Here is a 24,955-nt window from a genome sequence, read left to right on the forward strand (position 1 = left end):
AAGAGTATTGGTGGCAACGAAACAAAACAACAGATTTAAGATCTTTTAAGATCTATGCCTAGGAAAAAGCTTTTGGTATAGTTGTTTGTACATGGAATTAACTAGAAGCAGATAGTTAAGGCTTAATGAGTTTTTTAAGAAATTGTATTCCCAAAGAAACAAAAAGCCTGCCCTGAAAAAGCCTTTGATAGTTTGAATCTTAAAACCTTTACGACCCCAAGATCTTACAAGTAGACAACAGGCTGTGAAAGCTATGCATCTCCAGAGAAGGTTATAATCCCTCATTTCCACTTCAGATATGTCTTAGAGGATAATGGACAAGGAAGAAACTCCCAGAAGGTGGAGCCCTGGACAGCGGACAAGGGAGCTCCTCCCAGAAAGTACACTTAGGATTTAATCAATAAACTTCTTTCACTGCCAGGCTAAGAAGTCTTCACAATGCCTGCCCAGTAGGACTCCATCATTGTTGTAGACCTGGGACTGTTATATATTTCCCACTTTTACCTTTCTCATACAGGGGTTTTAACTGCAGACAGTAACTAATAATGCTCCACTCATAGCCCTCAGCAAACTATTTGAAATCCTGAACAGATAGCTCAGACTGCTGACTACAAAATGGTGTGGCTCAGAACACCATCCAGGGACTCTGTTGGCAATAGCGTGGAAACACTTTTAACTGAAGTTCCAGTTGGTTAACTTGGAACTAGCTGATAGCACCAGATCTCTTTTAATGTCATCCTTCACTCCCAAATCAAATCCAAGCTTCTCAGGTCATCTGTCCTTCATCTGAACAGGAATTTCTCCTACAGCAAAAGTTTCTATTAAGTCCATCAGCTCCACTGGGACCTACTAAATAGGGAACATGATTTTCATTATATAGATCACTATAGGCACCATCACCAGAAACTGTGTTTCACACACACACACACACACCCCATGCACACAACTGTATAGGTAATCCGACTGGCTCTGGCTTTGTGCATCATCATGGCTTATAAAGGTAACAACACATGAATGTGTAAGGAGCATTAGACAAGTGATAATGTTGGCAACCCTAAGAAGAGACAAGCAAGAAGGAAGTAGAAAGCAAGGGTTAACTTTGCTGAGTTAGACTTCGGTTTAACAGCTATAAACTTCCTGAAAATACAGCAACTATTGGCTTTTATCACAGAAATTCCTGCAGGAAAAATAACTTTGTTAAGCCTGAAACTCAACAGCCACAAACCTACTTTCTAACCAACGAAGTATGTTAATTTTATGTAGTACTTTTACAGGGCTTATTAAGTGCCAGGTACTTTTCTAAATACTATGCAGATATTAACTCATTTAATTTCATAACAATCTTATAAGGAAGGTAGTATTATTATCACCATTTTACAGATGAGGAAACTGAGGTATGTAAAGATTAAGAAATTTGCCCAAGATCACACAGCTAGTAAGTGGTAGAGCCAGGATTCAAGCTCAGGCAGTTTGGCTCCAGAATTTGTGCTATTGACCACTAGGCTGTACTGTTTTAAAATGTAATTTTTATTTGTCTTATGCTTTTATTAGTGTACTTTCTTTATTCAGGCAATGTTTCTTATGAATGTTTCCTGGTTATTTCAGCAGAACAGTTTGTACTTTCATTTCGACATGCTTCCCGCTTCCTCCCCTTGATGCCTTTCTGCCAATCCTTTGCACTATGCCACCTGGAACTGTCTTTATTGTTACCATATTACTCCAACACACTCATGCTCTGGTCTAAACAACAGCTCTCACCTCCTTGCCTTCATCTAGTTCTTTCCTTCATGCCCCTCTGGTGGAAGAAAACAGAATGAAGGTTAATGTTCTTACTCCTCAGTTCTGTTCCAAACCAAAATCTTCCACCTTCATATAAAATATTGCTTTGGAGCCTTACACCATCTGGTTATAGCACCCTCTGTTCCTCCTTGTTGCCGTCATCTACCAAATGCCCAGACACCCATCTTCAACACTCAGACACAAACACACACACACAGACACACCCTCTTTATTGCAGGTTTCAGCATCAGGGTCTTCTTCACCACCCTTAGTTCCACCATAATCCAGGCAGCATCAATGTATGTGAGGACAATGTATTCATTTCTCTTCATGTATTTAGTTTCTTGAAAATTCAATGATTTTCACCTGCATGTCATTTTAGCAATTTCCTCCCATGACCACATCCTGGACATTTATTATCTGGACTTGTTCCAACTGTAAATTATAAACTCTAATATTCTAGTCTCTAACCACAAACTCCTATTCTTCCAATTTCTTTACTCACCTACTATGAATAATGCATTGATATTCTTCAGTCTTATCTGGAACCTCATTCCTGAACCATCCCATTTTCCCCAAAACTTATGGGTCCTTTTTGGCTTCCCTTTCTTCCCTTCCTCCAAGGATTTCACAGTTCATCTTTCTAACTATTATTTTTCCAATATCCTCAACTCTTTTGCCTTCCATCCAATGGATCCCGCAGAATTCTGACCCAAAAGCAATCCAAGTATTTGCCTCTCAAAATCCTTCACTGCTGAGTGTTCCTGGGAATCATAAAATCCTGAAGCCTTGGTGCAGATGGCTCTGGCCTCAGTGGAGTCCTTCAATGTTGCCCACTTTCTCCTTCTCTCTTTCCCCACAGTGGCTGTTCAAAATACCTTTCTCCTCAAACATCTTACACAACTCCCTTTTCTCCTATTCTCCTTACTGTCCCACCACCACCACCCTGACTCCCAGTTCCTTCTCAGCCTATAGCCTTGCTTCTTACTTAAGAGAAAAAAACCTATGTCAATAGGCAATAAATTCTTCAAATGCTTATCCAGATATCTACAGATGAACCTCTGTCTGCATGTACTAAATTTCTCACTTCACTCTTGTCTCAGTGGAAGAAATAATTCTCCTTCTATTCAAGGAACATAACAAGCACTCAAGAAATGTTAGACGAAGAACAGAGAGAAGAAAAAGGAAAGGAAGATAGAGCTGGAGGGAAGGAGAGATAGATTCTGAAAGCCATGGAAAATGAGGTCTTATAGAAATTTAGAAGAGTTTTGTTTTGTTTTAATGATATTTTTATTTATACTGTCAACGAAATAAATATATAGATCTGGTTTGGACAGATATTCTGGAGACGGATTATAGAATATGTTTCTATCTACATTAATGGGAATGTTAGAAGCTTATGGTCATATCAGAATTCAGGAGTAAGATTTAATTGCATAAGTAACTATTACTTGTGTTTTAAATATCTTTGAATTTTGAAACAAGAAACACATGAGAATACAATTATTCTATAATGCTAAAGTCACTTTAATTAAACACTTCCACTTTGAATAGCAATGCAACACATACATATATCAATATAAACAGAAGTCTTAAGAAAGATTCAGATCAGTAATATCCAATTTAGGGAACAAGAGAATATGACTTATTTCTTTCTTATATATATTTTTAGTCTTTCTAATAAATAGTGTTTCTTTTTCACATTTAAATTTCTACATTCAAACGCCACAAAAGGAAATTTTAGACTTGTTCAAGCAACGTCTTTACAGTGACCCCCAGTGGCAAAAGGAATGAACGTGTCAGTTTTAGTAATCCACATCTTAGTGGGCTTTCTACTGATACAATCTTGATGACAATAACAAGTTCCATTTTAATAGAACATTCACTGTTACCAACGTCTTCATGTTTTTCTCTTTTATTCCTGTTTTCTAAAAGAATTTATTTATTTATTTATATCCTCATTCAAATCCTAAATCTATTCTCTTTCTCTCTTTCACGGTGAATTTCATAATCAAGGTTATTTTATTTTTCCCAACAAAAATAGCATATCAAGAAGTACACACTTCTGTAAAAAATCTTTTTAAAGCTTATTAAGATGAATTTTTTTTGTTGTCATGTTTCCAATTCTAAGATTCAAAATACTTTTTATGACATACATTAATCTAGATGTGATTTATATATGACATATAAATCTAGATATAATCTTAAATATAATTCTAAGACAACATATTTTTTAAAGCTCAAACGGAAGTTCTTCTCTACACTTGGGCAAGCCTATTTATCAATCTTCAGACGAACTACTCTTTGCAAAGAGGCTGATTTCTAACATAAGATTTAACAAACTTATTCGAATTGTATACACATGAAACTCTTGAAATTCAAATACAAATGTAAAATAGCAATATGAATTTGAAATATGCATCTGTAATTCTCAGGCTTCAGAGTATAATATTATGATGATATATTCCATACACCTCCTATCAAAGTTCTGATCACACAGGATTGTAAGGTCATGTATATCTATGGTCCCTGCTTTCTTTAGAGCAGATATCTAATGTATTCCTTGTTCAAGCTTAGTACATAGTAGATGTTTAATTTAAAAGAATGATTGATTAAACAGAAAGAATGTAAAACAACTTTTTCAAAGACCAGAAATATTTTGGTTTTAGCCTTTGTTCCTAGCATTTCCTCCATTTGAGAAAAAAAAAAAACAACTAATTGATTTTAAGAGTTGCATTCATGCTAAAAATAAGCTCAAAAATATATCCCTTAAGAAGTCAAAACATGCCTTGTATGAGTTAACACACTAGGTTATTTCTTCTTAAAGAATCAGATAGCTTCACAAATATTAATTGATTCAATTAATATCCAGTAGGGTTTGCACTCTTGATTTAATTACTTAATATCTACAGTCGACCCTCCGTATCTGCTGATGCAAAACCTGCAGGTGAGGAGGGTGAACTCTATTCATTGCATTATGCCATTTTATATAAGGAACTTGAACATCCATGGATTTGGGCATCTGCAGGGCCTCTTGGAATCAATCCCCCAGGGGCACTGAGGAACAACTGTATTAATTGTTTTTAATATGGTCAAATATTTAAGCTAAGAATTTCAAGGTAAAACGAGAATCCAATTAGGAAAAAAGAATAGCTGCAGAGAAAGAGACACTGACTGGAAAATAGGTTTTCTCCATGGATTGCTCTTACATTTGTATTTTATAAACATATTCATCATATTCTGAATGCTGACTTAACGCCTGGATGCTTGAAGCTTCTGTTTAACTTAACAGCACCTCCAGCACCTCCATGACCAGATAGAAAAGTAAAGTGCTTTGGCAACTGCTAAGTGCTGCCAAAGGTCAATGAGTATCAGCTTACATCACCTATGAACTAACTTTTTCCAGATTGAATACGGAGACTTGTGGAAAGGCAAAACCTTGAGGAGGTAGGTTGGACACACCTCCACAAAACAAATAAGGAAGTCTGCCTCCAGCCTCCTGGTAAATTCTCATCAATTTACAAATTTCATCTCAAGAGAAAATGGTACCCTCTTTCCCAACCAGAGGTCTAACACTCCTCTTGAAGTGTTTTTTATACTTCCGGAAGACCTCTGGTCATGCTAGATTTAGAAATGAAATTTGTTTGCTGTGAAATAAATCACCATGAAAGGAATTTCCAGACACATTTGCCTCCCTAGTGAGGCCTTTAAACACCCCTCTATTGTAGACAACAAGCTTGATGGGTAATGCTAAAAAACTGCTGGGCCTAGAAGATAAAAGGCACAATGAGAGTCTTCATGGGTAATGAACTCATGCTCAAGTGATAAATCAGTACTACTGCTGGGACTGACTCTTCTGCTTTTATACAGAAAATGTGAGTGCCTCTTTAGGATGAACTGCTCAGCGAGGGTATAACAGTATCTATAAAACACAAAGATAGTGTCACTTCTAGTCATGTTGAACAGCAGTGTAAACATGGCGTCTTTATTATATGACCATTAAAACCTATCAGGATAGGTGGATATTACACCAACATAAATAAACTCAATATGTTGAAAGCTATCTCTCCATCAATCAATCTAACCAGCTAACCTCATCTGTATCCATATCCTCTGCCTTTTGTACTCTTAAAATGGAGAACAATCTAATTCTCTTCTATCTATGGCAAGGACTCCCACAGGTGCCCCATGTAACATTCCCACTCCCCTTAATCAAGGATTTTTGTCATATATTTATCCTGTCTTTATCCTGCTTCTCCTATATTTATCCCATCTCTATTCTTCTTTAACAATTTTCTCTCTCTTCTGGTCCATTCTCATCAACACACAAACATGGTATGAATACTGCCCGTCCTTCAAAAACGTTCTCTGATCTTACACAACTAGTGTCCCATTTTTCTGCTTCCCTCTACTGTGAATCCTGAGAAAGCTGTCTGTATTCTGTCTCCACTTCCTCACATCCAAGTCTCCTTTGAACCTTCTCCTAGGAGACTTTCCTACCAAACCCTTCTTATCAAGGTCAGCAATGACTTTCAGGTACCAAATCCAAAGGTCAATTCTCTACCCTCATCTCCATTACATGAAAATTTAAAAGTCTGGTTTAGATACAAAAGTTGAAAGTAATGATGACTCAGACAGAGTTCAAGGCTGCTTTCCTTCTGTTTATAACTGAATCTTCCAGGAAGCAGTGGAAAGAATTCATGGGCTAAGAATACAAGCAACTGAATGGATGCAGCTTCCCAGCACTTCCTGGGTTCCTCACAGAGAATTACTATAAGTCTGAAGCTGAATACAAGCTGTGAGGACTGAGGAAATTGCCAAGTCAGAGGGGCAAAGAAATATAGATTCACTGCCTTTTACGCCATTAGGCTGGGTGCACCACTTCACTACAATGTAAGGGAAATCCCACTTTCCTATAGTTACCAGCTCCTGTGTTTCATTTCTTACTGTTATTGGGCTTCCTTACAATGCCTGAGCAGTAGAATCTTGACCTACCAAATCACCCTCTTGATCTCTCAGCAGCATTTGACACAGCCCATGACAACGCCCTTCTTGAAATCCTCTTTTCCCATGGCTTCAGGAATACCATACTCACTTGGGTTTCTACCACTTCTCAGTCACATTTGCTTTTTCTCCTCCCCTTCACCAATATGAAAATACTGCAGAGCCCCAGTGCTACTTCCTTGGCCTTCCTTCTCTTCTCTATCTACATTCATCTACGTGCTCTCAACTCAACTACTCTCAAGGAGTTAGATATTATCTGAATTAGTTCCCTAAGGATATCACAACAACTTACCACAAACTGGTGGTTTGCTCCAATCTCTGCCTCCATCTTGGCATGGCCTTCTTTTTGTCCCTCTCAAATCCCCCTCTCTCTTCTCCTACAAAGACACTAGTCATTGGATTTAGGAAGCACCATAAATCCAGAATATCTCATCTCAAGATTCTTAACCTAATTACATCTGCAAAGACCCCTATTTCCAAATAAGGACACATTCACAGGTTATCAGGGGTTAGAACTTAGATATATCATTTGGGGGGGATATAATCCCTCAGTACACCACCTCTAGGCTGATATCTCCCAGATTCATAACTCCAGCTTGAAACTCTCCCTTGAATTCCAGTCTCTAACACCACTACTTAGGTGACTAATAAACATCTCAAATTTTATATGTCCAAAAGGGAACACTTGATTCCCCCAACCATGTTTCTCTCCTAATATTCCCAATCCTAGTAAATGGCACCACCATTAAAACCCTTGGAGTCAACTTTGACTCCTTTCTTTTACTCACAGCAAGCCATCAGTAAACTATCAGCTCTACTTTCAAAATATATCTTGAGTCTCACAGCTTCTTCCCTCTGTACCATTACTCTCTTATTCTATGCCACATCATCCCTCTCCCCACTGGACCTCTTTGAAGGAGTAATCCAACTGATCTCCTTGTTTATACTCCTGCCCCTCTTTTAGTCATTTCTTCTCACAGCAGCCAGACTGACCTATGAAAACATAAATCAGATCTTGTCTCTCTACACTCAAAACGCTCCAGCGGCTGCTCGTCACACTTTGAACAAAATTCAAAGTCTCTGTCACGGCCTAGAAGACCCCACTTGATCTGGGCCCGCCTACCTCTCTGATTGCAGAAAGTACTTCTCTTCCTCTCACTGAGCTCCATCCTCGATGGCCTCCTTGCTGTTCCTTAACAGTCAAGCCAGTTCTCCCAGTCCTTTGTGCTTGCTGTGCCCTTTACCTGGAATGCTGCACCTCCAGATGTTCACAGGGCTTGTTCCCTCACTTAACAGTTCTCTGCTCATATGCTGCTTCCATGGACCATCACTCTCTCTTCCCTTACACTATTCTATTTTGCTTCATAGCACTTATCACTACTGGACATTAAAATAATCATTTATCAGACATCTTGGCTGTTTCCCCCATTAGAATGTGAATTGCGTAAGGCCAAGATTTGCTTTGTTCCACTGTATTCATGCTGCTCAAAGTGGTGTCCAGCATATAGTAGTTGCTCATTAACTACTTGTTGAATAAATGAACAAGCAACTACAATCATCTTTTAAAATTAAAGCAATGTAGCCATATTGAAAACTGATATGAAAAGTAAAAATCACATTAAACCAGTTGAATATAATATTCACTGAGTGCTTCTGGGAAATAATGAAGAAGCATTCAGGTGAGAATGTAAACATGAACTTTTCCAAACCAATTCTTTAGCCAGCATTTATAATATTTCCTAGAAAAGTTCAATCCTTAAGTTTGTCAATGAGTCTGTTTCTTATACAAATTGATACAGAGATATTCTAATAAATCTCTGCCTTAGAAGAATTATGAAGCAAAACCTAATTCAACATAACTTTAACAATGCTTCACCATGTTTAGTACCATAAAACTACTTTATCAAGCAGGTATTACTCAAATTTTATAAAAATCTAACGTGTTCATGATTATCACTGAACGAAGTGTTTAAAACACAGCTGGTGTGAGAAACGTAGATGATACAGTGGTAGACTACAACTACTGGTCTCAGAGATAGGTAGGCTCATATCATGCTTCTGCTACTCACCAGCTGTCTAACCGTGAGCAAGTTCCATAGCTTCTCTAAGCTCAGTTCCTCTTACATAAAACTGGGCAATGCCACCTACCTGACAGGATACTTGTGGTTATAACATACGACACACAGTGTTATTACACAACCCATTTCACTTGAATTAATATATGTTGTGAGCCAAATCACATGCCCTAAAATATGAAAATGTTCATTTCATAAGGCAGATCCTCTGTAAACCTTTTTCTGGGGACTTTTATGACCTCACACATAAGACAAGATGCCATGCAAACAGCTTATTTTTTTTAAGTAGTGGAAAGTCACAAAAATAATCAGAAATATGTAGTGTGTATCTACCTAGCCTAGGATCCTACTAGGTGGTCCAGCATATAGAATTAATGCTAAGGACCACAAGCACTTTGCCTGGCTCAATAGATGCCTGATAAATGTCTGCCGAATAACAAATTAATGGATTAACTAACAAAGGCAGTGATTGAATTCTTAATGCACCTGATTAGAACTTCTAAATAGCTGGAGGAAATGTTCCTTAGAGAAATCAATGCAGTCTCCATGGTAAGAATCCTATTCTGGCCCTCTTACTCTGTATCTGTGAGTAGCAGCTGGCACAATGCCTTAAACACATCAAGCAAAGCTAAGGACAACCCTCCTTCCACCCTATCCCAGCCTCAACCCAGCTAAGGTCTTCTCTTACCTACAGTTAATCTAGCAATTTGCAGGCAAATCTGAAATTATTTTAATTTTTATTACACATTATTAAAATATTCAAAATAATTCTACTACAATTCTAACTGTTATCAAGCCTTATTAGTTCACATTAGTGTAGGCAGCAGTTTGGATTAGAGAACGCTACTGATTGTTTTATAGGTTTATTAATACTATAAATGATGTACAAAAAATAAAATAACAAAGTAGTATACTGTGAATATTTTCAAGAGGAAAATAATCGCTAGCATTTGGCCAGCCATTTAGAGTTTGAGTTGTCTTTACAGACAAATTTATCTTATTTAATTATCATAGCAACCTTTTGAGGTTTATTATAATTTCACGTCATTTTAGAGTTGAGGTAATAAAGTTCAAAAAAGTTAAATAACTTGCCCAAGAATATACAACCATGAAGTGACAGATCAGTTTCCAAATCCTGTGTTCTTTCATCTATACCATTTAATAAAGCAGTTAATTGAAGAATGGTCTGAAGAAGTAGAAAGAGCACTAGATGAGGAGGAAGGGGCTATCACAAATGCACTGTGTGGTCGCAGGCATGTTATTCAACACTGTGTACATAACCTGAACAAATTTCCTCATCCCACAATACGACCTCAACACAGCCAACCTCAAAGTATTCTGGTGAAACTAAAACCAAAGTACGTAAGAGTACTTTGAAAATTTAAGACCACTATACTGGGAAAAATATTTGTAAAACATTAAATAATTCTGATGATTAAGTGTTTGACCTTTTAAATAGCATAGCCATTCCCCTTGAAGTTTTACTGAAAATCCTCATTTAGTCAGAAAAACATTTTTCACAAATAATTCAAAAGATAAGCTCAACCTTTGTCTAGCTACAAATTTGTGACATTCTACATACACTGGGAGAATAATTCATCATGAATCTTATTTTAATATAAAAAATGTATAACTCTATCCCAGCATTTTAGTAACATTTATTTTGTAAAAGCTTTAACTTTTAAGATCATTATGCAAATAATTTATAATTAACTTATCAACATAAACTTCCTTCTCAGGTACATATTCGAATATACCCAAGTCCTGCTAAGGTGAAAATGGCCTATTTATGTCAAATAGGCTTAATTTAGTGCAAAGTAGCTACTGCCTAAAATAGACCACTTCTCAGAAAACTATATAATTATGTACCTTGGTGGATAAGATTATAATCTAGATAACTTGAATAAAGAATGGTCCTCTATTATCTAAATAGGTAATCCTCTTTAGCTAAAGGCAAAACTTCAGGAAGAATGTACATGAAGTGATGAGAACAGGTCACTTTCAAGCCAGCCAAATCAATCCTGAAGACTAACAGGGTGACAGATATCACAACCAGATTATCCTCATCATCTCAATTCAGATGTCTTTTATATGAAAATGTCCTGATTATTAAAGATATATAGGATTAGGATAAACAATATTGGAAAGGAATAAGGAATGGTGGAATAGAACCTCTGAAAAGGCCATTCCTCCATAAAAGCAACAAGAATACTGGCAATAGTTGTCAAAATCAACTTTTTCAGAACTCTCAAAATTAACCAAAGGTTTACAACAATGTGAGGGGCATTTATTCAACAAAATCACTGGATCTCAGGAATAACAGAAATTTGTGTTGTTTGGACTTTCCCTATTCCCATTCCCCTCTCCTTAGCTCTGCAGTAGCCTTAAAAACCAAAAATCCCACAATCACAGTAAAAAATAGCAGCCAGCAGCTATTGGAAGGGAAAGAATGGGGTTGGAATACACCAAAAGTACCACTTTCAGAGAACTGTAATTATTTAACCTGTCTAGTAGTTCTCTAAAAATACCCATTCATAGAGCTTTCTTTATTTGGCCCAACTCAGAGCTTACTCAGTGCATTTGCCTTTTCCCCCAGGTAGCATGTGGAAAACAATCAGTGGCAATTGTTCAACATAACAGCGGCCTCAGGCAGCAATAACAGCTGGGAAAAAAAAAGATGACAACCAAAAAAAAGAAAAATTGGAGGAACAAGATGGCCATAAGGGCCTGTGAATTTTGTATAATCTAGAAGGCCACATGCATGCCTGGGGCTGTGCACATTCTCAGGAAAGATCTCAGAAGGCCCTAAACTCTCACCTCTAGCTAACCTTAAGGCTGTACAGAAGCAGGAAGTGAAGACAAGCAGGAAGTGAAGACTAAGGCAGAGTTATAAACTGCCTGAGCACTGAAAGCATATTCCAAAATGCACATCAAATCCTTCAGCAAATGCTGGGAGACTACTTGGCTCTGAGCATTTAAGAAAATCTCTGTCTAATAACTAGCTGATCAATGAGAAAACTGAATAAAGACTTTAATGACCACAAATAACAAAGAATACAGACCTTACAGAATTAGCTCAGGAAAATTACTAAGCAAACAAATAGCAACAACAACCAACAACAAAAACAAACAATGGGGGAGGAGAGGAATCTGATTTTGAGTGGTGCCACATTATATTACTTAACATGTTCCGCTTTCAACAAAATATTACAAGATGTGTGAAGAAAGTATGCCTCATACACAGGAAAATAAGCATGCAGTAGAAACTGTCTCTGAGGAAGTCCAGACATTGAGCTTACTAGACAAAGACTTTAAATCAGCTATTTTAAATATCTTCAAAGAGCTAAAGGAAGCCATATCTAAATAACTAAAAAAGTAAGAGAATGATTTTTCACCAAATATAGAATATAGAATATCAATAAAGATATAGAATTTTTTTTTTTTTTTTTGCGGTACACGGACCTCTCACTATTGTGGCCTCTCCCGTTGGGGAGCACAGGCTCCAGACGTGCAGGCTCAGCAGCCATGGCTCACGGGCCCAGCCACTCCGCGGCATGTGGGATCTTCCCAGACCGGGGCACGAACCCGTGTCCCGTGCATCGGCAGATGGACTCTCAACCACTGCGCCACCAGGGAAGCCCCTAGAAATTACTTTTAAAAAATAAATTCTGGAGGTGAAAATTAAAATAATAGGAATAAAAAATTCCCTAGAAAGGTTCAATAGCAGATCTGAGCAAGCAGAAAAATGAATCAGCAAATCTTAAGACAGGTCAGTTGACATTGTTCCCCTCATCTGAGGATCAGAAAGAAAAAAGAATAAAGAAAATAAAGGAGCATATCAAGTGTACCAACATATATTTAATGGGAATCTCAGAAAGAAAAGAAAGGGGAAGAAAGAATAGTTAAAGAAATAATGGCTGAAAATGTCCAAAATTTGATGAAAACTATCAATCTACACATCCAAAAAGTTCAACAAACTCCAAGAAGGATAAAAAATCAAAGAGATCCACATCTATAAACATCATAATCAAACTTTCAAAAGACAAAGACATAGAGAAAATCTATAAAGCAACAGATAGAAGAGATTCATGTTGTTGAAGGGATCCTCAGTGAGATTAACAGCTGAGTTCTCATCAGAAAACTACAGAGGTCAGAAGGTAGTGAGATGGCATGCTCAAAGTGGTGAAATAAAGACTATCAGCTAAGAATTTTCCTTCAAAAATTAAGAAGAAATTAAGAGAGTCCCAGATAAATAAAAACTGAAAGATTCCCTTACTAGCAAATTTACCCTACAAGAAATACTAACTGAAGTCCTTCAGGCTGAAATGAAAGGACACTAGACAGTAACTCTAATTCACACAAAGAAATAAAGAACACTGGTAAAGGTAACTACAGGTGATCCTCCATATCCACAGTTTCTGCATCCATGGAGTCAACCAACTGTGGATCAAAAATATTCCCAAAACAATCCCATAATGTTGCCAAAAGCAAAACTTGAATTTGCTACACACCAGAAACTATTTACATAGCATTTACATTGTATTAGGTATTATACGTAATCTAGAGATGATTTAAAGTATATGGGAGGATGTGCATAGGTTACATGAAAATATCATGTCATTTTATATAAGGGACTTAAGCATGCGCAGATTTGAGTGTGTTTCCATTGGGGGTCTTAGAGCCATCCCCCACAGATACCAAGGGACAAATGTACATAAGTAAATGTAAAAAAATATAATGTATTTGTGTTTGTGTGTAACTTTTTTTCTCCTATCTGATTTAAAAGAGAACTACATAAAGCAGTATTTATGTCTGTGTTGATGGGCTCGTGATGTATAAAGGTAATTTGTAGAACAATAATAGTACAAAGGAAAGGGAGGAACTGGAGCTATATGGAAGCAAAAATTTTGTATACTATTGAAATTAAGTTGGTATTGATCTGAACCAGATTATAAATTAAGAGGTTATAAATTAAGAGGTTAATTGTAATCCCATGGCAACCACTAAGAAAACTTTAAAATACTAAAATAAATGACAAGGTAATTAAAATGGTACACTAGAAAATACATTTTCAACAAAAAACAAGACAATAATAAAGAAATAGAGAAACAAAAAGACTTACATATGTAAAATAGCAAAATGAAAGTCATAAATTCTATCTTTTAGTAATTACATGGAAATGGACTAACACTCCAATCAAAAGGCAGATGTTAGTAGAATGGGCTTTTTAAAAATTGATCCAACTATGTGTTATCTACAGGAGACACATTTTATATTTAAAGACACAAATAGGTTGAAAGTAAAGAATGGAAAAAGATATACCAAGGAAATAATAACAAAAAGAGAGTTGCAGTGGCTACACTAATATCAAACAAAATAGAATTTAAGACAAAAATTGTTACTAGAGACAAAAAAGAACATTTTATAATGATCAAAAGGTCAATCCATCAAGAAGACATAACAAGTATAAATATACCTAACAACAGAGTCCTAAAATACATAAAGCAAAACCAACACAATTGAAGGGAGAAATAGATAATTTATCAATAATAATGGGAGACTTCAATATCTCATTTTCAATAATAGAAGAACCAGAGAGAGGACCAAGAAGGCAACAATATTTGAACAGCATTATAAACCAAATAGAACTAAAAAGCATCTATAGAACACTCTACCCAACAACAGCAAAAAATACATTCTGCTCAAATGCACATGGAATATTCTTCAGGATAGACCACACGTTAGGCCATAAAACAAGTCTCAATAAATTTGAAAGGATTAAAATAGTACAAAATATGTTCTCCAATCCAATGGAATGAAATTAGAAATCAATAGCAGAAAGAAATTTGGGAAACTCAAAAACATGTAGAACTTAAGCAACACATACCTAACTAACCAAAGTTGGTGTCACTGCTTTTTTACCAAAGCTGTAATTATAAGGAAAACTAGACCTCTGAATCAGATATTAGAATGATTCAGTATTCCCACAGAATGACTGGGAGGGCACAGAGGGTAAATAAAGGTATCTATTTGTCAACCCCAAAATACCATGTCTCTATATCTCATATTCTAAGCTCAAGTTGCATTGAGTCCTACAGCTTCTCCTTTTCTCTATTTTAATTCTTTTACTACAAATGTGAACCCTATTGCTTTGGGCAAGAATTCACCCTCTTCCTTTGGAGCTTCAGTGATGTCCAGGACCAGCCAAAGCCTCAGGATAGCAGCACACAAAAGTGGGTCTCTGGTGGAGACCTAATCACCATGCAAACCTGAGGGTTCTCAAGTGTGACAGTGTTCAGAAGTTTCAGAATTGAAACTAGGATTCTAAAACAAATAATAAACCCTGAGGTTAGCAAGGAACTTCTAGTAACCAACACAAGAATTGTACTTATGAGCCTTCAGGCAATGAATTTGTCCTCCTTAGCGATCACCATGCAAGAGTAGACAAAGAAGTAGCATACAGTGGCATTGAATATTTTCTCTATTTCTGTAAAATTATCAATTATTTGCAAAGTTCCCTGTGAATTATCTGCAAACATTCAAAAGTCTGTTCTTAGGACTACCATTTACAGAATATAAAAAATTGGGGTAACGAGGGCCTATCTTTGACAAAGCAGGAGTTAAAATGAGCCGCAAGAAATGAGGCTCATTTGGGGTAAATTCATGAACATTCACATGGCAATTTCTAAGTGGCAGCTAATAAAAATAAGCTTGTAAAATAAGCTAGGTCTATAGCAGAAAAGAAAGTCTCATTTAACTTTCTGGATACAGATTTGTGGCAGACAGACTGGGGATAACATTTGTACTCCTCCATGAAGTTTCATCTGAAGTAAGTGTGGATTTCTCAGGGATGTGATTGTGCTGCACTCACTAGAATCCATTGATGGAAGTGTTATCTCTCTCTGTTCCAATCAGATAACCTGGTTTTGTCTCCTTCAGAACAAGAAGGCTTCTGAGACAGGGGTGTTTTAGTATCATTTTTATAACTAGACTCCAGCCCTAATCCATAATCTGGCTCTCCCAAGTCACTGATGCTGAAGAAGGAGTCCTGGTGATGGTCCCCATGTAGCCATCTGGAACTTCCACCTACTTTGTTTCAAACCCCAATCTCAGGTATGTTGGAAGAAGCCAAGAAGAAGAAAACCAGTCACTACTGCAGAACTCTGAAAAGGTTCAAGAACTGAAGGCACCAAGGTTAGTGAAGAGGAGCTGAAAATAGAAGAACTGGCTGAAAGTTTATATGGTTTACTGTTAGGCCGCCAGACTCTTTTTCCCATCTTGCACACCCACACAGTTACTCCTCCTTGACCTCAGCAGAATACTGATGATTTACTTTCAGAAGAGGATGAAGCAGGGCTTCCCTGGTGGCGCAGTGGTTGAGAGTCCGCCTGCCGATGCGGGGGACACGGGCTCGTGCCCCAGTCTGGGAAGATCCCACATGCCGCGGAGCGGCTGGGCCCGTGAGCCATTGGCCGCTGACCCTGCGTGTCTGGAGCCTGTGCTCCGCAACGGGAGAGGCCACAACAGTGAGAGGCCCACGAACCGGAAAAAAAAAAAACAAAAAAACAAAAGAAGAGGATGAACCAGAGGGACTTTGGACTTAAGAAGACCTTCAGGAATGCGATTATGAAAGCAGAGGGATTAATGAAAATTCTACATGCTGAATAGTGAGAATCACCCCACCTTCCCCCACCAACTCAATTCTTCTTGTAGCTCTGAGACCACTGGACATCAGGCTTATACCAAGTCAGCTCAAGAGAAAATACCTGAATCTAATAGCAGCTGAGGAAGTCTCCCCACAAAATGGCCAGGTCCCAGCCCAATCGCCCTATGGAAAAGCCCATTAGTCAATGAATCCCTTTCAAGCACAGGCAGACCTTCCATCAGCTTTTTAGTGCTCTACTCTTAAATCTACGAGAGCAGCAAAAGATCACCAGTCATTTGAAAAAGGTCTCTAACATCAAAGATAATGACCAAAACAAACAATCAGAAAAAAATGAACTCAGAGATATTCTAGATTACAAAAAGAAAACCTCAAAAAGCTCTCATTAAAATCTTTAGAGAAGATACTGCACTTGAGAAGCCAAGAGCACAATGCTATTTTAAAAAATAACATTCACAAAATAAGAAAATGCTGTTGGAACTTTTAAATGATATCAAAAATGAAAAATTAGAGGAGCTAAAAGTTGAATAAAGATTGCAAAAAGTAGAACAAAGAGACAAACAGATGATAAATGAGATTTTTTTTTTTTAGAAAAAGAGGATTAATCCAAGAGTTCTAAGATGTCAATAATAAGAATTCCAGATAAAAAGACCAGAGAAAATGGGGCAATTAATTATTTTTTTAAAAAAAGAATTCCTAGAATTGGAGAAGATGTATCTGCATCTTGAAAGGACACATCACTGAGTGCCATTCATAATTTCTTTAAACAGACACACACAAAGACCCATCACTGGGGTCCCTGAACATAAATTATTACTCAGCTCAGAGAAAGAAAAAGTCAAACATCAGCATAAATAAGGGACTTTTTTGGATTCTGAAATGCCAGTAACAAACATATATTATGAAAACAGGGATTTAAGTCAAATATTATAAACTAAATAATATCTTACATTCATTAAAAGAACTTCCTATTTTAATGAAAAACAAACAAAAACAGGAAAGATTTTTTATTTGGAGTATATTCAGATAACTCATAAAAACTAAGGGGAGAATCTGAATTCTGTATCAGAAATTTCTTTTATTAGCTGTTAAAGTAAGTAGTTCATAACAGTTAGAAATGTCTATTTTCCTAGATCTCAGTTAATCTTACATTTATTTATATAGGTTTAGACTATATTCCCCAGTTATTTTTCTTTCAGCATCTTAAATATGAAAGAGCTAACAATATTAATAATGGTGAATTTAATTAATAATAAAACCAACTTATGAGAATTTGTGTTACCTTGAAATATACCCAAACTCTTGACATTTTAAACTAATTCCCATTCATCTTATGGGCCATACACTCACCTTGAGGATCAACTTCTTTAGCTAGTTTCAGTGCATCTGAGTTTGCAAGATCGGTGTTGGCTGGGGTAACAGCCAAAATCAGACAGTTCTCCCGTGTGATGAACTGCATAATCATATCTCTGATCTGGTACTCAATATCTGGTGGCTGATCTCCCACGGGCACTTTAGTAATTCCAGGCAGGTCGATAAGGGTTAGATTTAACACTGTGGAAAGGGGAAAAAAAAAAAGGTTTTACATATACCGTCAATGCTGAAAGATATCAGCAATGCAGAATCATGTGTCACTTTAGTAGAAATAAAACAAGCTGAGCTTTACGTATTGTGTATCTGAAGAACTTCGACTCATGTACATAGAATAAAAAGGATAGAATTCAAAATGGCTTTTCAAGTTTTCTCTATTTTTATAATATGATTGTGCTAGGCCAAATGATCATTTTAACATAATTTAAGAAGCACTGATTTGCATACCTAATAGTTTTCTCAGAGAGCTGTCACATTTGTAACTGGGGGCTATAATTCAAACACTGAACAATAAGTGAATATGCTGTCTGCCAGTCTTGTACACTGCCTTCAAATGGTGTAAAAATTCTCTGGGTAAGGTTTGCCCTTCCCTTTAAAAACATCATACATTATTTACAGAGTGTTAGCCACTTAACCTATAGGAAAGCCGTTAGCCATTCATGGTGCCATGAGGTTAGTGTGCAGGCTATACAGCCAGACTCATGGAGCACCATTTTGGGAGCCCAGGAAACTACCAAGTCAGTGACTCCAGTCCCAACCTGGCTATTGTTCTCTCTGCACGCTACGTTATTGGCACCAAGTCCTCTTGGGAAGTTGTAATTGAGCTTATGTCACTCATGGTCCATTTTAAAAGCAACAGAGCTGGGTAGAAGATAGGAGATTAAAATCTGCCCCACTAAAATCTTAGTCAGAATGGAGGCTATTCTGTATCACACACCAGGACCTGGATATCTGACAAGTTTCTGCTGACAGTCTGGGGGAAAAAAAAAAATCACAGTTGATTCCTCAGGAAGCGATTAAAGAGGAATATATAGGACTGAAAGAAAATTCTTTAAGGATAACTCAACCATAGTACCATGCACCTCTAAGATTTTTGCAAAAACTGAAGATATTAAAAATGGAAGTTTTCATGCATACCTCTTTGGAATTCTAACAGTTTAAGATAAACGTAAAGAAAACTTTTTTAAATGACTTAATTCTCTTTCAAAAGTTATCTCCTCTTGTCTCCCCATAAATAATTCTATAAGCTGTTTGGATCATACCATTTACTGAAGTATCTAAGCACAATCCTAGAAACTCGGTATTTTTTGAGAGAAAAAAAACATCTTCTATAAATACTGTATGTTAATTAATATAGTAAAAATTTTTGAGGACAAGAATTTGGAATTTTGTTATTTTACTTACCATGTGGGGAATAGACTCGTAAATTAATGGGTATGGAGGAAATCCCTTTATTCATTCCGGTTACTCGATCTGTTTCTGCTTCAATCTCATGGCGAACTTCATCAAAATCTGTAATTTTTTTTCCTTTGCAATGTAGAAATTCTGCATATTCTACAAAAGACAAATTAATACAACCTAAAATTCATGTACTCTTGCAATAATAAGGAAATAATGCCTCTTTAATTACAAGTCAAAGTATCCAGTATTGCCTCTTCAGCCATCACAATGAGAGAACACAGTAGTTAACAAAACGCACAGTTAACACTTTAGAAATATTAAACAGTTCGAATACTAAGGCTGCTAAATTTGCTAATTTTCAGATAAGCAATTAAGTATTATAAGCAGTCTTTAAAACACCTAGCCTACTAAATAAAGAGAATTCTGGCCCTCCAAATGATGAAACAAATAATAGCAACCTACTGTCAAAGAAATTAGAGCTAGGGTACACAAAAAGCCTACTTACTAATCCTATTAGAATGTCCTTTTTCAATATCACCACTTTATCATGATGGAATGCTAAATTATATAAATATAGCTTCAGAAGGCAAGAAGATTTAGAAACAACGTTTGCTTTATCTTTAAAAAGAAATAATATATGGAATATTTTAGCTTTAAAATATACTATTCAAAATACCACACCAATTTCTTTAATTAAAAAGATACTTTCTCAAGAAAAAGATAGGATATTACAAAGAAACTACCTGCGATCTAAAAAAAAAAAAAAATCAGTATCTGTAGGCAGAAGGAAAAACTCTAAAGTAAATATATAATAACAGAATATTAGTTATTGTTAAATTTCAGTAACATCTTGAAAACTGTTGTGCTATCAATTTCTATATCTGCTTCCAGAGATATCAAGTATATGATAAACAACACAACTCTGAAAAGGAAACTGATACTATTAGACCTAAAAATTTTATGATAATTTTTACAAGGGAACGAGTCTTAACAAATACTTTAATTTCTCTAACAACTAGCTGAAGAACTGCTCCACCAAACGTAGACTAAGGCTAAGTATCTTGGGCCAGACAGCAGCTGAGACAATTATTGGTAGTCTTTCTATGATTCCCCACCATAAATATTTAACCTTCACCCACTATATGGCAAGGCCAACAGGGAGACAACTACAAGATGTGACTCATGCATCAATGGTGGAAGTATACACAACAATTAAGCTTCAAAAGGCTTCAGAAGTCTGGTCTGAAGAAACCACTGCATCATTTGGCATTTTCTTTCACATATTTACCCTCATTGGTGCTGTTTTTATTAGACTATAAATTCTTAGACGATAGAGCCTTTATCTTATTTACCCACTCAGTGGCTAGGCCAGTACCATGTAAGATTTTAAAGATAAGTAGAGGATAAAACAATAAGAAAAATAAAGAGGAGCAATGGATGTCAGATCCTAAAAAATAAACAAAACTTAGTAAGTAAACATGAGCCATAAATAATTTATAATAAACAGTACTTTTCAATTCAACATGTTCTGTGGAAATTACAAATCTGAGAACTTTTGGCTATCATAATTATTACGTTCATAGAGTTAAAAAGCTTCTAGATCAGGGACTACATTTTCAAGTATGTTACTAATCAATAATTCAAGTAACACATATACTTCTCTTGTTGCCACTAGATGGCGCCTACTTGCTTTCTCTATAGGAAACTAATGCCCTTCCAGAAAGCTGCAAAATCAATGCAATTTTCAAATTATATTTAAATTCATTCCTGGACTTCTGAAAATGCTTTTATCTTGGAATTGAGAGATTGGAATTGTGCAGTACCATCTCAAACCTCTGTGTCTTTTTAGGGATAGGGTTCCACAAAGAGATTTAGGGATGTGTTTACTGAGCTCCTACTACTTCTCAAGCACTGTTTTAGAAGTTGGGGATATAGTAAAGTGAAAAAAATAGTCTCTAGCCTCATGAAGCTTAAATTCCAGTGAGATAAAATAGTAAACAGTGTGTGTGTGCCAGATTATAAGTGCTATGGAGAAAACTGAATACGGGGGATAATAAATACTGGGGAAGGGCGGTTGCTTTGTTATATGTCTCCGTCAAGGAAGGCTTCTCTGATATGATAAAGTAACATTTGAGCAAAGACTCAAGAAGCCATGCTTTACATAAGAGGATCCCAGTAGACTGCCTGAAGCAGGCTATGCTTGGCATATTGGAGGAAGAGCAAGGAGGCCAACGTGCCTGGAGCACAGAGCATGGGGGAGAGAGGCAGGAGATGAGGTCAGAGCTGTGGTACAGACCGATGGTGTAGGGCCTGTGGGCCATATTAAGGGCTTTCATTTTTACTCTAAATGAATGGTAGAGCACTTGAAGCATTTTGGGTAGAGGGGAAACATGAGGTGACCTAGGTTTTAAATAAAGAACTGTACTATTGTGTTAAGAACAGACAGAGAGGTATAAGAGAAGAAGCTGGCTAACAGAATAATAAAGGTGAGATAATGAGGCTCGGACCTGGGTGGGAGTAGAGAAGTGGTTACATTCTAATGAAGTTTGAAAGAAAAACCAGCAGGATTTGCTGATGGATTAAAGGAGAGGTATGGGAGAAAGAAAGGAGTTAAGAATAACTTCAAGGAGGCTGACCTCAGCAATGAGAAGAATTTTGAAGTAGAAAAGACTGACAGAAAGGAAGATGTTGGGGAGATGGGGTTGGGGATCAAGAGATCAGTTTGGCAACCCAATAGAAAATGGGCAGAAGACCTTAATAGACATTTCGCTAAAGAAGACATACAGATGGCTAAAAAGCACATGAAAACATGCTGAACATCACTAATTATCAGAGAAATGCAAATCAAAACTACAATGAGGTATCACCTTACACCAGTCAGAATGGCCATCATCAAAATATCTACAAACAATAAATGCTGGAGAGGGTGTGGAGAAAGGGGAACCCTCCTACACTGTTGGTGAGAATGTAAATTGGTACAGCCACTATGGAGAACAGTATGGAGGTTCCTTAAGAAACTAAAAACAGAGTTACCATATGATCTAGCAAGCCCACTCCTGGGCATATATCCGGAGAAAACCTTAATTTGAAAAGATACATGCATCCCAATGTTCATTGCAGCACTATTTACAATAGCCAAGACATAGAAGAAACCTAAATGCCCATCAATAGAGGAGTGGATAAAGAAGATGTGGCACATATATACAATGGAATATTACTCAGCCATAAAAAGAAACGAAACTGAGCTATTTGTAATGAGGTGGATAGACCTAGAGTCTGTCATACAGAGTGAAGTAAGTCAGAAAGAGAAAGACAAATACCGTATGCTAACACATATATATGGAATTTAAGAAAAAAAATGTCATGAAGAAACTAGGGGTAAGACAGGAATAAAGACACAGACCTACTGGAGAACGGACTTGAGGATATGGGGAGGGGGAAGGGTGAGCTGTGACAGGGCGAGAGAGAGGCATGGACATATATACACTAACAAACGTAAAGCAGATAGCTAGTGGGAAGCAGCCGCATGGCACAGGGATATCGGCTTGGTGCTTTGTTACCACCTAGAGGGGTGGGATAGGGAGGGTGGGAGGGAGGGAGACACAAGAGGGAAGAGATATGGGAACATATGTATATGTATAACTGATTCACTTTGTTATAAAGCAGAAACTAACACACCATTGTAAAGCAATTATACCCCAATAAAGATGTTTAAAAAAAAAAAAGATGTGGTACATATATACAATGGAATATTACTCAGTCATAAAAAAAGAATGAAATAATGCCATTTACAGCAACATAGATGGACCTATTGATTATCATACTAAGTGAAGTCAGACAGAGAAAGACAAATATCATGATATCACTCATATGTAGAATCTAACTTTTAAAAAGATACAAATGAACTTATTTACAAAACAGAAACAGATTTACAGATATTGAAAACAAACTGATGGTTACCAAAGGGGAAACGTGTGGGTAGGGGGGAGGGATAAATCAGAAGCTTGGGAAGAACATATACACACTACTATATATAAGACAGAAAACCAACAAGGTCCTACTGTATTGCACAGGGATCTCTACTCAATATTCTGTGATTACCTATATGAGAAAAGAATCTAAAAAAGGAATGAATATATGTGTATGTATAACCGAATCACTTTGCTGTACACCTCAAACTAACACAACATTATAAATCAATTATACTCCAATAAAATTAAATTTAAAAGTTCAGTTTGGGACCTATTAAGCTTGTGATGCCTACTACACACCACCCACATAGAGAAACAGAACTGTCACTAATGGTTGAGAATCACGCAGCTGAAAGACACACAATTCACATTCATCTCATCTGATAAGTGTATATCTATTCTGAAATTTTTACAGAAGATGGCAGTCAAGGGCTTGAGGAAAGGTTAGCCTTTTCTAATTAGCACAAAAATGCCTTGGGGCTGGATCTGTGAGTCTTTCATCTAGGGAGAAGTCCAGGTTAGATTTATATGTATTTGGAATTCATTAAAGTTAGGCAAGTAGATGAGATCACTAAGTGAGAGACAGATAAGGAAGAGGTCAGAGCACTGGGCCCCAGGTTTTCCAATGTTTAGAGGTCAGGAAATGGAGAGTAAGCCCAAGTGGTCAACAAAACCCAGAGAGAAAGGTGACCTAAAGCCAGTTAAAGAGAATGTTTCATGAAAGGAGACTTTCCACTCCATCAAATACTGCCAACATGTCAGGTAAGATGAGAACTAAGAACAAATCATAAAATTGGGCAACTTGAGGGTCATTCAGGATGTTGAAAAGGGCTGTTAGAGTGGAGTAGGGTGGGTGATAGTCTGATTGGAACAGACTTTAGAGAGAACGGGAGGAGAGGAAGTGGAGACTGCAGACATTTCTTTTAAAAAGTTGTGTTGTAGGGCTTCCCTGGTGGCGCAGTGGTTGAGAGTCCGCCTGCCGATGCAGGGGACACGGGTTCGTGCCCCGGTCCGGGAGGATCCCACGTGCTGCGGAGCGGCTGGGCCCGTGAGCCATGACCGCTGGGCCTGCGCGTCCGGAGCCTGTGCTCCGCAACGGGAGAGGCCACAACAGTGAGAGGCCCACGTACCGCGGGAAAAAAAAAAAAAAAAAAAAAAAAAAAAAGTTGTGTTGTAAAGGAGAGGAAAGAAGTGAGAGGGCATCTGGAGAGGGTTATGAAGTCAAGGGAGGGTTTTATAAAGATGGGCAAACTAACAGCATGTTCATAGGCTGATGGTATTAATCCAGTCCTGAGGAAAAGCTGATGGTGCAGAAGTGAGAAGGGACAAGTGCTGAAGTGATGTCTCATGGAAGAGGGGATAGGAAGCACTAGAAAGGAACATGTCAGTTCACCCATAGGAACAGGAAGGAAACAGAATAATGAGTACTGACAGACGACACAAGTAGGTAGAATTGATGGTGATGGGAGCATGTGAAATTCATCAGGTGAGAGTGGGGATTTATCATTGTGTCGAGTCATTTTACGCCTGTAAAAACCATTTCTGTATTCTCACTGATTAAACCCTACAAAGACTATTATTTTTACCACAAAATACCACACACACACACACATGCATGCACACACATACACACACACATACACACGCACACAGAGTGATCCTAAATGACCCAAGAGTAACCATAGCAGGAA

The 24,955-nt window shown here is 37.1% G+C and overlaps 1 protein-coding gene across 5 annotated transcripts in view; it reads right to left on the reverse strand.

Moving 5' to 3' along the window:
* DNM3 (dynamin 3) overlaps positions 1 to 24,955 on the reverse strand; it is a 599,000-nt gene that overhangs the window by 421,512 nt on the left and 152,533 nt on the right. For all 5 annotated transcript variants that reach the window (XM_007446759.1, XM_007446762.1, XM_007446760.1 and 2 more), the window contains exons 3-4: positions 19,297 to 19,446; positions 17,872 to 18,075 (exon numbers count right to left, since the gene is read on the reverse strand). In XM_007446759.1, the coding sequence (XP_007446821.1) occupies positions 17,872 to 18,075; positions 19,297 to 19,446 (354 nt within the window). The remainder of the gene's footprint in view (positions 1 to 17,871; positions 18,076 to 19,296; positions 19,447 to 24,955) is intronic.

The sequence above is a fragment of the Lipotes vexillifer genome, unplaced genomic scaffold (genome assembly GCF_000442215.2).
Source record: "Lipotes vexillifer unplaced genomic scaffold, Lipotes_vexillifer_v1.1 scaffold685, whole genome shotgun sequence".
In the NCBI taxonomy this organism is placed as follows: domain Eukaryota; kingdom Metazoa; phylum Chordata; class Mammalia; order Artiodactyla; family Lipotidae; genus Lipotes; species Lipotes vexillifer.